Below are 12,696 nucleotides of genomic sequence, written 5' to 3'. Positions count from 1 at the left end.
GTTTAACCTTAGTAGTTATAAACTAAATTGAAAATACATATCAATTAAACACAATTAAAATATAAAAATGTATATGCAAACACCGAGTCCAAGATAAATATTTATTTGCACTTAATATTTACACAAAACCAAATATTAGTGTAAATAACAATTATATTAATTAGTTCTATGAAAATAAAAGGGAGAACGATCTCACACCATAAGACTTTAGAGTCCATATCCATTTTGCTCCACATCCACATGTGACAAAGGAGAAAACAATTTCCATTTCATTTTTAGTTGTAGAAGCAAAAGCAACCATAATTTAAAGCTCTTACGCCTTTTAACTAACTCCTTTTCTTTCTTGGGCCTCACTACAACACAGCTTGAAAGCTAAACGCTAGACTCTGCTGCTTACACCAGGTCCTTTCCTCTCCCAACTTTTTTTATCTTTATTTGTCAATATTATTCAGTTATGTATCTTGAATATAATCTTAATTTCTGAATTTCCCTTTTTTTGGGGAAATTTTGATGAATAATTTGTAGGTGTTGGTCTAACTTAGTGTTTGTAAAGGGGTTGTGTATTATATTGGTAAGAAAGAGCTTATATAAGTACTCTGTATTATACCAGGTTATGTGTAGATTACAATGATCCAGAATTTGAACTTTATGTGTTTGAAATAAATTATTTGTACTTATTTAGTGAATTTTTGGACTAATACACAAGGTCTAACTCAAAGTTATTGGGTTCAGATAAACTCATAACTTATATGCTAGGTCCGCCCCTGATAATGGCATGTTGATATGGAGGAGTAGAGCAAAAATTGATTGATGTAGGAAATATTGGAAGTGTTTCTTGGGAGAAGGTCGCTATAGCTGCTTCTTTTTTTCATAAGATAACTATAAGGGAAACTTGATGATGAATCGAATGATATACATTAGCCTAGAAATGAGTAAATCGAAGTGGCTACAGCGTCCTACTTTATGAAAGAGCAAGAAAAGTTTGGAGGAACAAACTTTTCCATGGTTAGTTCATGTTTATCCAGAAGGTGCAGGGTGGGTTCCTTGTAGAATGAGTTGATCGTATACATTTTTCTTAAAGAAGCTGTGGTTTATGATCAGATTTTTCAGTGAACCTTATGTTTGAGTCTGTGCTATAGCTGGAGGTGGATCCAGGATTTGAACTTTATAGATTTGAGTTGGAGATTCTACCACAACTCATTTCATGTATTTGGTTCGAAATCAATTATTTGTTCTTATTTAGCAAATTTGTAAATACATATATAGGGTCCAAGCCAAAGCAATTGGGTTCGGATGAACCCATACCTTACACTCTACATCCGCCCTGGTACTAGCTTGAATTAAGTACAGGTATTGGACATTGGGTGTGTGTTATGGTTGTCAAAGTTGTCAAAGCTTTTGTATATAGCATATGTCTATATGAACAAAGTGTTGGATGGAGGTGCAAGGATACAATAATAAGCATGAAAATCGCTGTGTATGACATCTGACTAACATCTTCTTGATACATAGGGTGAATCATTTTTAGACTTACACATAGTTAGTGTAACCTAAAGATGATTCTTTTCATGAGTCAATACTGAGTAGTCCAGAGTTTCTTCTTGTCGAAATATCTACAACTTCTTGGCTGTATGAATCAAGAAAGTGTAAAAGTATCCAAATACTTTGACTAATATGAGCTTATTGTGCCAACGTTTGATTAAGCCAAAAAAATCTTTTCTTCACTTAGACATTGAGGTATGGCCTAATTGCATCTTAAAGCCCTCTAGTTCTATATGGTACCTGTTTTCAACATGTGGCGGTTAGATTTTATGAAACTGAAATAATTCTGCACAAACCTGTTATCGTAAAAAGTTATTATATACTAACATAATGAATTGGTAAAGCTACTAGTTCTCAATTACTTTAACCAACTGTCCTATCTTGTGCGTTCTGATAACTTTGTTTATGCTACACAAACACAAGCTTAAATTTGATGTCCGGTCATTCATGTCTTTTGGAATTACAGATTGTATCTTTTTGGAATGACGAGTTCTCTGGGGACGCACCCTCGTATCTGTTCATTAGGAGGTCCAGAGCATATTTTGAAGGAAAGAAGTTGCAAATTTTCATGTTTTCGTTATACAGACGTAGAATCTTCTTGGAAAGAATTGCTTCCTTCAAAAGGTCAGAAGTTTATTAGCTATCGCCACCTAAATACTAGAAAAAACTGGTCAATTTTTTCTGCTGCAACTGGTGATGCAAAGGATCCGGATGACTCAGAAGATAGTAACAAACCGACAGAAAGTGAAACTGGATCTGTAAGTTAAAAATGCCCTTGCTGTTGCAATTCCATCATTGCTTGGCTTCCTATACTTGTTAATTACACTTCAATTATTTGAATGCTAAATAAAAAAAATCATAAAGAGATGTTTGGATATAGAATATAATGCACACAACATATACTTATACGGCTGTTCGTGTCTATGCATGTCTCTGATTGTCTGAATGTCAAACAAGCATCCTAATTTTTAGTTTGTCAGGTAAATAGTGAAATTTTAAGGAATAATCTTGAAAGAATCATCGGGCGAGATGACTCTGCTTTTAGTGGAATAGACCTTGCAGCTCTGATAAGGAATAAATATGGAAGGTCCTATGATGTTCAATTGATTAAGAAGGTACTTGCTTTTCTTATTCTTTAAAAAGCATTTCTGATCTATCTATAACTTTTACACTTATTTGATTGACAGTAGATCTAGATGCAACTTCTCCATAATTTCAATTTTCAAAAATCTATTGGACGGTTTAATGCTATTAACAACTAAAAGATATTGTTGGCTTCAAGTCCAATTAAAAGTTCTTTGTCAAAAGAAAGTTATGTCTATTAGGTTTAGAGTTTTTGGTATCCAATCTATACTTGTTACTCAGATGACCTTTTTATTATTTGGGCAGCTCTTTTAAGACAATTTAACCACTAAAGCTGACTAGAGAAAGAGCGTTCAAACAATTCCAATTGATATTGCAAGGTTTTCTGCAGTTAATCTATAACATCATTTAGATGCTTAACTTAGTTTCTCTATATGCCTTTTATGTAGGAATTCATGGGGAAAAATCTTCTTGCGTTAAACGTTATGTGGAAATACAGGGAGCAGGTGAGCTGATATCTCTAGCATTCCATAATGAACTTGGTGGTTGTCATTAAATTATTTCTTCCATTTGATTGATGAATATTTTGTAAAATGTTCCCAGTGTGATAGATAACTCTAAAGCAAATTTATTTTAGCTACGTGTAACATGACATAGGTTCAGTATGTGAAGAATCAATGTTTATTTCTCTTATACTTTCCACTTGGGAGATCTCAGCACTCTAAAGACACTGAACATCTTAAAGATCCAAATCCGCTTCAATATTCTCTAATCGTTGAAACCCATGGCTGAATTTCTTTGTTCTTCAGATGCTTCAGATCTTATATCCAACAAACTAAATTTCACCGATGACTTTGCATTTTGTCCTTTCCTCCTTTTAGTTTTCGTCTTGATTTCTTGTCATAATTGGGGTTGGGATATTTAACGGAACATGTCAGAAGCATGATATCGGATGTGATGCTGCACTTTCCTTTCTAGTCCTTTACTCGAGTGTTTTAGAAGATGAATATATCTTATAATACAGAAAGAGGAGTAAATTATAGGAGATTACTTGGAATGATATTGAGCAGAAATCTCCTTAAATTATATTAGAATCACTTTCAAGTGGGGGAAAATTTGAACAGTTAACATTGACCTAATGACCGAGAGAAGAACTTCTAAATTTAGCTTAATTAGATACTGCTGATATACTAGATAAGGTGCTGATAAATTTTTTAGCTTAATTAGATACTGCCGATTCACTAAATAGTTGGACTGACTTGGGTCTGTTATTATACTCGTCATTATGCAGTGATCAAGTAAAGCAAATGTCGAACTCAGAAATTAACTAACCTTTTGGCTTTGGAAATGAAGTTTATTACTTGCCGTGAGAAGTTGAGAGAAACGAGATAGTATGTTCGAGTGACCTTTTTTAAAAAACCTTTTTTCAAATCCTTTGAAATCTGTTAAAACACAAATCATGCATCTTACGTGGTAGCATGTGTTGAGAATCAATATAGAATACTAAATTGTTTCCGTGATTTCCATCTAATGTGCCTTCATGCTTCTGTTTTAAAGCGATCTTTTCCACTAACTGAAGAAGAGTACCTACTGAGGCTAGATGATGTGGCAAACACATTGAAATGTTGGGGAGCTGTTTCGCATGTTCGAAATAGCCTTGAGAAGTTGAAAGAGCGGCCTCGTATAGGGAAGGTAAATTAGTTCTAGCTGATACTTGAGGCCATCTTATTCTGAACTTTTGATTATATCAATCTCATTACCTGCATCACTATTTGGTTATTCTGAAAAGAATCACCTTTAAAATCTTAACAAATAGCCAGCTATATTTTAGAGAAATTGATAAAATTTTAATCAGTTATTACTTATCTAACTAATCATGAATTATTTTTGAATCCAAACCAAACAAACACTTATTATTCAGTCAGTTATCCTATGCATATGATATAGGATTCCAACAATAAAAGATTACTCTCATTGTTTGCTAGTCGTATTAAGGCTTTGCATAAACCTCTATCATAAGCTTATAAGAACTCTCGGATTAAGCAATTGTGACGTCTATGAATCACATCTCTAAAGGAAGATAATATCAAATTTTGCATTTCAAAGGTGGTTATGTTGACAGATGTTGAGTTACTCGTCTGAATTTTTCAGCCAATCCGACGTAAATGTTCATCTAAGTGTGCTTTCAATCTTGTTCTCTCTTGTTATAAACCACAGGCAGTGAGCATTTTCATAGATATGGACGAATCTGGCGGCCGTGCAAATGAATGGATTTACAAGTAGGCCAATACATTGTAGCCCCATCCCAGTTGATACTTGATAGTTAGCTATACACAGACAGATTGATGCAGTACAAAGTTGAAGAAGCACTTATATTTTTTCTATTATTTCATTGTTCAGATCCATTTTTTTTTTAATGTTTCCATTTGATGGCAGGCCCCTTTCGTGTAATTTTGTCGTTCTCTTATCTACACCATAGTTATGTGACACTCTGTCCTTTCTAGTAAGGGCATGTAATGTAGAATGTTATATTGGGCAAATTCCATCAAATGAGATTCAACTTCGATCAAATGATCCCACAAAGGCACAAACCAGTTGGAATCGGCTATATTATCCATTATGCTATAGTAGACTCGTACATCTCGTTCCAATACTGAAGTATCTATATTTAAATTCAATTAAATCACTATAGTTAGACTCCTGTTACTCTGATGTCAATGGACAATGATCCTTCTCTTTCATCACGATAGTGGATGCTAAAAATCCATCGATTTAGAGGAAAGGACATTTGGAGTGGAATAAATGCAATAATAAACAAACAAAATCGAAGTAATAATAGACAAAAAGTAATAAAAAAGCAGTAAAATAAAGTTTAAGTTATTGTGGCGTGTCATAGTTGAAGATTGACTTGATGTACGATATGGTCAATCATGATTGTGTGTCATGCAATGATGGCGAACTCCACCCAACCAAGCGAAATGCCTATAGAAGATTCATATACCAGACCGAACTGATATAAATTGGAGGGCAAGTTATATATTTGGTCGGTCGGTCAAAAATAATTATATCCACTAGCCAAATATACAAAAAATATATAGTGATTAAGTATAAAAAAGGTATACTTTAATATATATATATATATATATAAAATATATATTTTATCGATTATTATATTTGGGAGGGCTATACAATGTAATTTTACCTAGATTATTTTTCTTAAAGACCAAACATGCTGCTGTAATAACTAAAAGCAGGAACTCAGGCCCCAAAAGTTATTTTTCCTTACACTGCAGTCCATCGAGAATAATATTAGTGGTTTCTATTATTACAATTAGGTCCCCTAAGTTGTTGGTTATTTCCCCATTCTATCCTTGTTGATTAGGATGCAACGAGATCATTTCGCGCTATTATATACTACCCTGTAATCAAACTTTAGTAATATCAATTGAAGAATTATCTTAGTTTTGCCCTAAGTTTAGCTCGATTTCATTGCCATTGAAGTGTTAACTCGACTTGCATCAATTAGGGTTCGAGTTCGATTGATTTATTAGTTTGATTAATTAATTTTGAGCTCCAGAATAACTAATGGACCTGTTGTGTAAAGTCTATGGCGGAACATCTGATGAAGAAGACGACAATGGTGGAAAGGAACTTTCTAGACCCATATTGCCACCACCTAAACGGGCCAAGTTCGAGAATTTTAACCGAGTTAACAACCCTTTGCCCCTCTATAGGTCCAATCCAAACACGAATCTTTCAGCGCAAGTTTCTCTTCCAGGAAGGTACATTTCTAAGCGAGAGCGAGCTGCTATGGGTTCAGCTGCAAAAGTTCCAGACGAGCCCAGCACACCGCCTTACCCTAATACTTCACCAGGTTTGTGGATGTTAAAATTTGGACATGCAATTCACGTGTCAAAAAATAAAGTTTGTTAAAGTTGAAGGTTTGTGAGTGAAAACCAATACTCGCTCCCTCCCAATTTATGTGATTAGAAAAAAAGTTGTAACTTGTGGTTTCAAATTTATTTGTGGGTTAAATTGTTACTAAATATAAAAAGATATCATTCTTTTTTGGACGGGCTAAAAAGAAAAATAGAGGAGGGAGTAGTATTTTACTTGAATACTAGTTCAAACCAATAATTCAGTATTTTACCTGAAGTTCAATTACTTGCAAATACTCATAGTCAAACTACAACAACAACAACCCAGTAAAATTCCACTAATGGGGTCTGGGAGGGTAGTGTGTACGCAGACCTTACCCCTACCCGAAGGAGTAGAGAGGCTGTTTCCGGAGTATAGAGGCTGTTTCCGAAAGACCCTCGGCTCAAAAAAAACAAAAAGACAAAAGGGCAAAAAGGAAGACAATATTAGTATCACAACAACAATTAGTATTTGTGAATATTGAAGAAATACCGAAATATTGTTTATGCCCAAAAGGTTCACTGTGATCCTTTCCATTTCGAAGAAATTGATGAATTTGTTGCAATAGGGATGGTTTAATGCTTGAGACATGGGAGTAGGAGTTACAGCCTAGCGATTCAGGTTCAGTTCAGTTTAAGTGTGAGCTCATTTGCTCTAACCTTGGTAAACAGGATTATAGGTGGATTTGTCGAAGTGCTCGCAAATTGATGTGATACCACTATCATAGCAAAATAGAAGTTGATGAATTGAAAATGTGTAATTGCTGCCAAGAAAAAAAAAAGCACTTTTATTTTTGTGTGAAAGAACAAGCTGTTGTTTATTACTGATGAGAAGCATATTAAGAGCTCATTTCTTAATCCAAGGAACTAGGGAATTGAACAGATCCTGGTGGAGGAGAACAGCATAATATAAGAGGGGGAGAAAAAGAGAGGATTATCTTTGATGGTTTTTTGGCAGATTGATGCATTGAGGAATGAAGACTGACTCTTCCGGGAACTCTGTGCCTGCTCTTGACTTATCATTGCTTATTACAACTGAAACCCGAAATAACCAGCCGCCTTTATATTGCTGATTGCTTTATGCTTCACTATTACGTTACCAGATAAAATTTGAGAAACCTGTAACCCGAAGCTTCTTTTGTAATGTATATAAGATTAAAACTTATGCATACTATCAGCAATCTACTTGAGATGACTACTCCATTCGCTTAGCTGCTAGCCAGCCTTGGTGAGCTGTTTGTTAAGAATAAGAGTAACTACCCAAGTTAGGAGGCTACTGTCCATGGAAACCAAAAGGAAACCATAACCAGATAAGTTATAATCAGCGGTGGATTTGTCGAAACCTAGTTTGTAGGAAGTGGACTTGACAGTGGAATGGTAGCTGATAATTTAGAACCATTTGAGAAAATGACTAATTTGGCTTGTGAATTCGGTCATACTTCAATAAACTCCGGAGCAATCCCTTTGCTACTTAAATACGGGTAGGATTGGAAATAACAAGTGAACTTTATGGGCTTATCTTCTTGTCACTCATCACATATGTTTAGCAAACTTTTGCTTTTTATTCTCTTGCAGTTCGATTTATATTACATCATCTAAACAGCTGCTTTAGTGTGAAAAGTGCTTAGTATAAAAATTTACTGGACCCAGTGATTGACATTTGGCAAACATTCACCCTAGTGAAAGAAGTTTTTTAAGCAAGTCATCAACTTTTTTATTGCAATTGATGTCTTTGTGAGGAAGACTTTTGTTTTGAGATGATGTCACTAAAGTTGTCATGCAAAGTGTCAAAGGAGGCATATGAAGATTTACTAACATGAAAGCAACTAGGAACTTCTTGGCAACTTCTCTTATTGTGCAAATTTATGATATTTTTGTGCAATAGTTATCACTTCTTCTCTGAATTCTGCATTCAAGTTGAGTTTTATCTGCAACCTAATGGAGTAAAGTCTTTTTTCGTCAGTTTTAGGGAACATTTTGGATTCAGTTCTGCCACATAATATTTTGTCAGCTTTGAGAAATCAAACTAAAGTCCATGGACACTTGAGCCATACGCCGGAAAGGCTCTCTGTAGTTCTTGATGGACACACGAGATCAGTTAATGCTGTACAGTGGTCTACAAGTCATGGTAAGTGGAATCACTGCTATTGATTTTTGTTTCATATTAGTCCCTTTTTCCATATTCATATTTATCCAAATTCCTGCCTCTGATGTTGAAATAGATTCGGAACTCCCTTGTAATTTTCAAATCCCTTCAAATTTGACCTCACAGTGAAATGTACTGCATCACTTTATGCATTTATTTGAATGAGACTGGACCATCAATTTACATTGATTGCTCCAAATATTTGTTTGGGTCTTGGTGCACTTTGTATATTTACTTGTGGTATCAATAAAGATGGACACTCTTTCCAAATGGGGAGATGCTTTACCGAAAGAAGGATCAGATAGATACTTGCTTTCTTGTCCTTAACCAAAACAATAAGGAAAAGAACTAATTACTCAACTTCAAAATGAATCAAGACTTCGTAAAAAAAAAATTTAAAACTTTTTGGAAAAATCGAATGGCTAAAGTGTTTTGGGCCATCTTAGGAGAAAAATGGGTTAATTTTACTCTGTTCAAAAAACATGAAGAAAAACTTTTGCTTTAGGTATTCAAAAACCAAGAATGCTTTGAAAACAAAGCTCAATAATTTTCACTTTATTACAATGATGTGGGTCAATAACTTGGATGTGTGGTACTTTGATGATTCAATAGCATACGTGTATTCATGATGTTCATGTACACTATTCGCCATGCAGCTCACCTTCTAGCATCTGCCGGAATGGATCAAACTGTCTGCATATGGAATGTCTGGAGCAGAGATCAGAAGAAAGCACGTGTCCTTAATTGTCACCATGCGGCTGTCAAAGATGTGAAGTGGTCACAACATGGTTTATTTGTGCTCTCTTGTGGATATGACAGCACATCAAGGTTGACTGATGTTGAAAAAGGAATAGAAACTCAGGTTTTCAATGAGGATCAAGTTGTTGGAGTGGTAAAATTTCATCCAGATAATTACAATCTCTTCCTCTCTGGAGGTTCGAAAGGTCATCTTAAAATATGGGATATAAGAGCTGGGAAGGTGGTCCATCAATATGTGCGAAATCTTGGTCCTATCCTTGATGCTGAATTTACAGTTGACGCAAAGCGAATAATTTCATCAAGTGATGTATCCAAAAGCAATATTAGTGAAAATTCAGTCATTGTTTGGGATGTCTCACGGGAAATCCCTCTATCTAACCAGGTAAAGTTCTTCATTAATGCCTTTTGATTTGTTTTCTTATGCTTCAGGTTTTGTCATGTCATGATTTATATAGTCATTAGGTGAAAATGTCAAGATAATATTTCCCTTCGCATTTCATGAGTGATTTTCATCATCTTAATGCTTGTTAGAAATGCTCATACAATAAAAAAACGTTTGAAGGTGTTCATGTATGTTTTTGCAGATGCATGCCTATTAGGGAAAAAAGAAGAAAAAAATTCATCATGTTGCTATGATCTGCCATGTATTGAGTCAGTGCAGAAGTCGTACATGACCTTTCCAATTCTCTAACTGTAGCTAAGTTCACTATTACCCAGTTGACCATCGTAGTCCTTTTCCCCGTGCTCCTGTCTTCTAATCTTCTCATTCTTTCTGACAAAGTCTCGTCTTCTTTATTGCTCCTTCCCTTCTTTTTTTTCTCTGCTCTAATACACGATCTTTGTATTCTTCATTTGTATATTTGTCTAAGTTTAGTAGAAATTGCGCCCATCCATGGCCGTTAAGAAAGTAAGGGATTGATAGGATTAACTACAAAATAGATTGGTGGTGAATATATAAGTTAATCTGCAGATATCTTGAAGTATGTCTTTTGTCATGTCACACACTTCAATCGTCCACAGTTACAATCTCAAGGAAGTCATAGCGTATATGCCAAATTATGCTAATCTGTGTTGTTCTTTTTTTTAAAGTCTAATCTTGTGAACATATTTCAGGTTTACAGTGAAGCGTATACCTGTCCCTCAATAAGATGCCACCCTTCTGATCCAAAATTCATAGCACAGTCAAATGGAAACTACATAGCAATTTTCTCTACCAAGCCTCCTTTTGGACTTGATAAGTACAGGCGATATGTAGGCCATAGTGTTTCTGGATTCCCTATAAAATGCAATTTCAGCTTGGATGGTGAGAAAGTAATCACTGGTTCCTCTGATGGATACATTTATGTCTACGACTCGAAATCTTGTGAGCTCATCAGAAGGATCAAGGTATATGTTGGAGCTTGTATCGATGTCGCCTTCCATCCTATCATGCCTAATGTTGTTGCTTCATGTAGTTGGAGTGGAGAAGTTTCAGTTGCGGTGACATAGAATGTAAACTTTATGAAGGGAGCTGGAGATTGTATCAAGTTTTTTTAATGCACAGTGTTTTTACACGTCCATGACCAAATGAAATCACTTCTTGTTTCAGATTTTAATCTCAATAAAAGCCAAAAGTATATAGTATGGTTGAAAACCAGTAGATATGAAGATGAAGGTCCTGTTAAAACTAATGAAATATAAGCTAATCTGATATTAATATTGACTTGTTACTGTAAAAATAGCACGGGCTAGCCAGCTTTCGGACTGGTAATTCAAAAATAGCCAGCGTTTGCAAAGTTATAGCCACTATTTTGCTGCAACATAGACCGGTCCAGCATAATATACTGGAGATTGGTGCACCTGTGTATGAACTTCCAACATATTATGCTGGAGCTCCAACACGCGGAAAGTTCCAGCATAATATACTGAAGATTGGAGCACATGTGTATGAACCTCCAGCATATTATGCTGGACCGGTTTATTATACTGGAACTCCAGTACTGGAGTTCCAATATGCTGGAATATTTTCCGGATTTTGAACAGTGTTTTCGTTCAGATTTATCTTTACATGAAAAATGGCTAAATTTCGATTACTTTTGAAATTGTGGCTATTTTTCAATTACCTCTTGTAAATCTGGCTATTTTTAAATTTCTACGGGAAGTAAAACAAGTATTTGGGCCAACAAAACTTTTAATTTTCCAATTCCACTTTAATAAAATTTGCCTTACTTTTTTTTTTTTTTTTTTTTTGGAATTCAACAAAAGGAAGATGATTGCATTTTTATTTCCCTTGTTTGGTTTGTAAAGAAATGTTGGAGAGAGGTTATGGTCTGAAAAGAGAATATTAAATTGGGTCTCAAAGATATTTTCCTTGCATGAATTGAAGTCGAATAATCCAAGAGGCTATCAGGAATGAGAAATTAGAAGTGTCAAGTCCATAATTTTAGTTTATGTGGATTTTATTATTTTTCCTTATCACGGTTTTGTTTGGTAACGTCTATGCTTTTGTAACAACTCTCTTTCTTTTTGTTAGGATGAACAATATTGTATGCAATAAATTTGTTACTTGTTCCACACACGACAACTATTCTGAAAAATGAACTCAAGCATAGGAAACTAATGGAAAAAGGAAGTTTTTTTATTGAAATATTTTCAAATAGTTTTAATCAACTTTACTTCCTTATAAAAAAGTTTTGGCATATTTTCCTTTAAATTTTAAAATTAATTAATCTTCTTCTGTATAAGTTATTTTTTACGGGGTGTTTTTTTTTAATCATTATATTATCATTAATTTTTATATGCAATGTATTAGGAGAAAACTCCGCTAAGTGCATTGCCCCCATAACAGACCAAAGTGAAGAATAATCAAAATAATGAGAAGTTAAAACGGGCTATCAGAGTATCATATATTTTTTGGATTATGTTTGTCAAACTCACCAGAGATCTTGACCGAATATCAAAAGAAGATCATGTAGCCACTTCTAACAAAAAGCAAAATTGTGTAATTTTTCTCTTATAAATTTCATATATTAGATACCTTGAACTACCTGTATTATCAAGTCAAAATACTATAATATTTTGAATTATCATACCAGAATTGAATTTCAGAAATTTGAACAGTAAGAATTGAGACAAGAGTGGGTTGCTCTAGTGGTAAGCACCCTCCACTGGTTGTGAGTTCGAGTCAATCCAAGAGCAAGATGGGGAGTTCTTGGAGGGAGGGAGCCGAGGGTCTATCGGAAACAGCCTCTCTATCCCAGAGTAGGGGTA

At 34.7% G+C, this 12,696-nt stretch overlaps 2 protein-coding genes across 2 annotated transcripts; both read left to right on the top strand.

Moving 5' to 3' along the window:
• Positions 1-261: 261 nt before the first annotated feature.
• LOC104109355 (uncharacterized) lies at positions 262-5,196 on the top strand. Its single transcript, XM_009618622.4, has 6 exons — positions 262-402; positions 2,009-2,300; positions 2,523-2,657; positions 3,075-3,131; positions 4,183-4,317; positions 4,843-5,196. Exons 2-6 carry the CDS (start codon positions 2,025-2,027, stop codon positions 4,906-4,908), a joined length of 669 nt encoding a protein of 222 aa, XP_009616917.1. The 5' UTR covers positions 262-402; positions 2,009-2,024; the 3' UTR covers positions 4,909-5,196.
• An 826-nt stretch (positions 5,197-6,022) lies between these two features.
• LOC104109347 (uncharacterized) lies at positions 6,023-11,070 on the top strand. Its single transcript, XM_009618613.4, has 4 exons — positions 6,023-6,499; positions 8,506-8,670; positions 9,345-9,829; positions 10,561-11,070. Exons 1-4 carry the CDS (start codon positions 6,211-6,213, stop codon positions 10,933-10,935), a joined length of 1,314 nt encoding a protein of 437 aa, XP_009616908.1. The 5' UTR covers positions 6,023-6,210; the 3' UTR covers positions 10,936-11,070.
• Positions 11,071-12,696: the final 1,626 nt, after the last annotated feature.

This window comes from Nicotiana tomentosiformis, chromosome 4, assembly GCF_000390325.3.
Source record: "Nicotiana tomentosiformis chromosome 4, ASM39032v3, whole genome shotgun sequence".
Lineage (NCBI taxonomy): Eukaryota > Viridiplantae > Streptophyta > Magnoliopsida > Solanales > Solanaceae > Nicotiana > Nicotiana tomentosiformis.
This window is presented reverse-complemented; position numbering and strand designations above follow the sequence as displayed.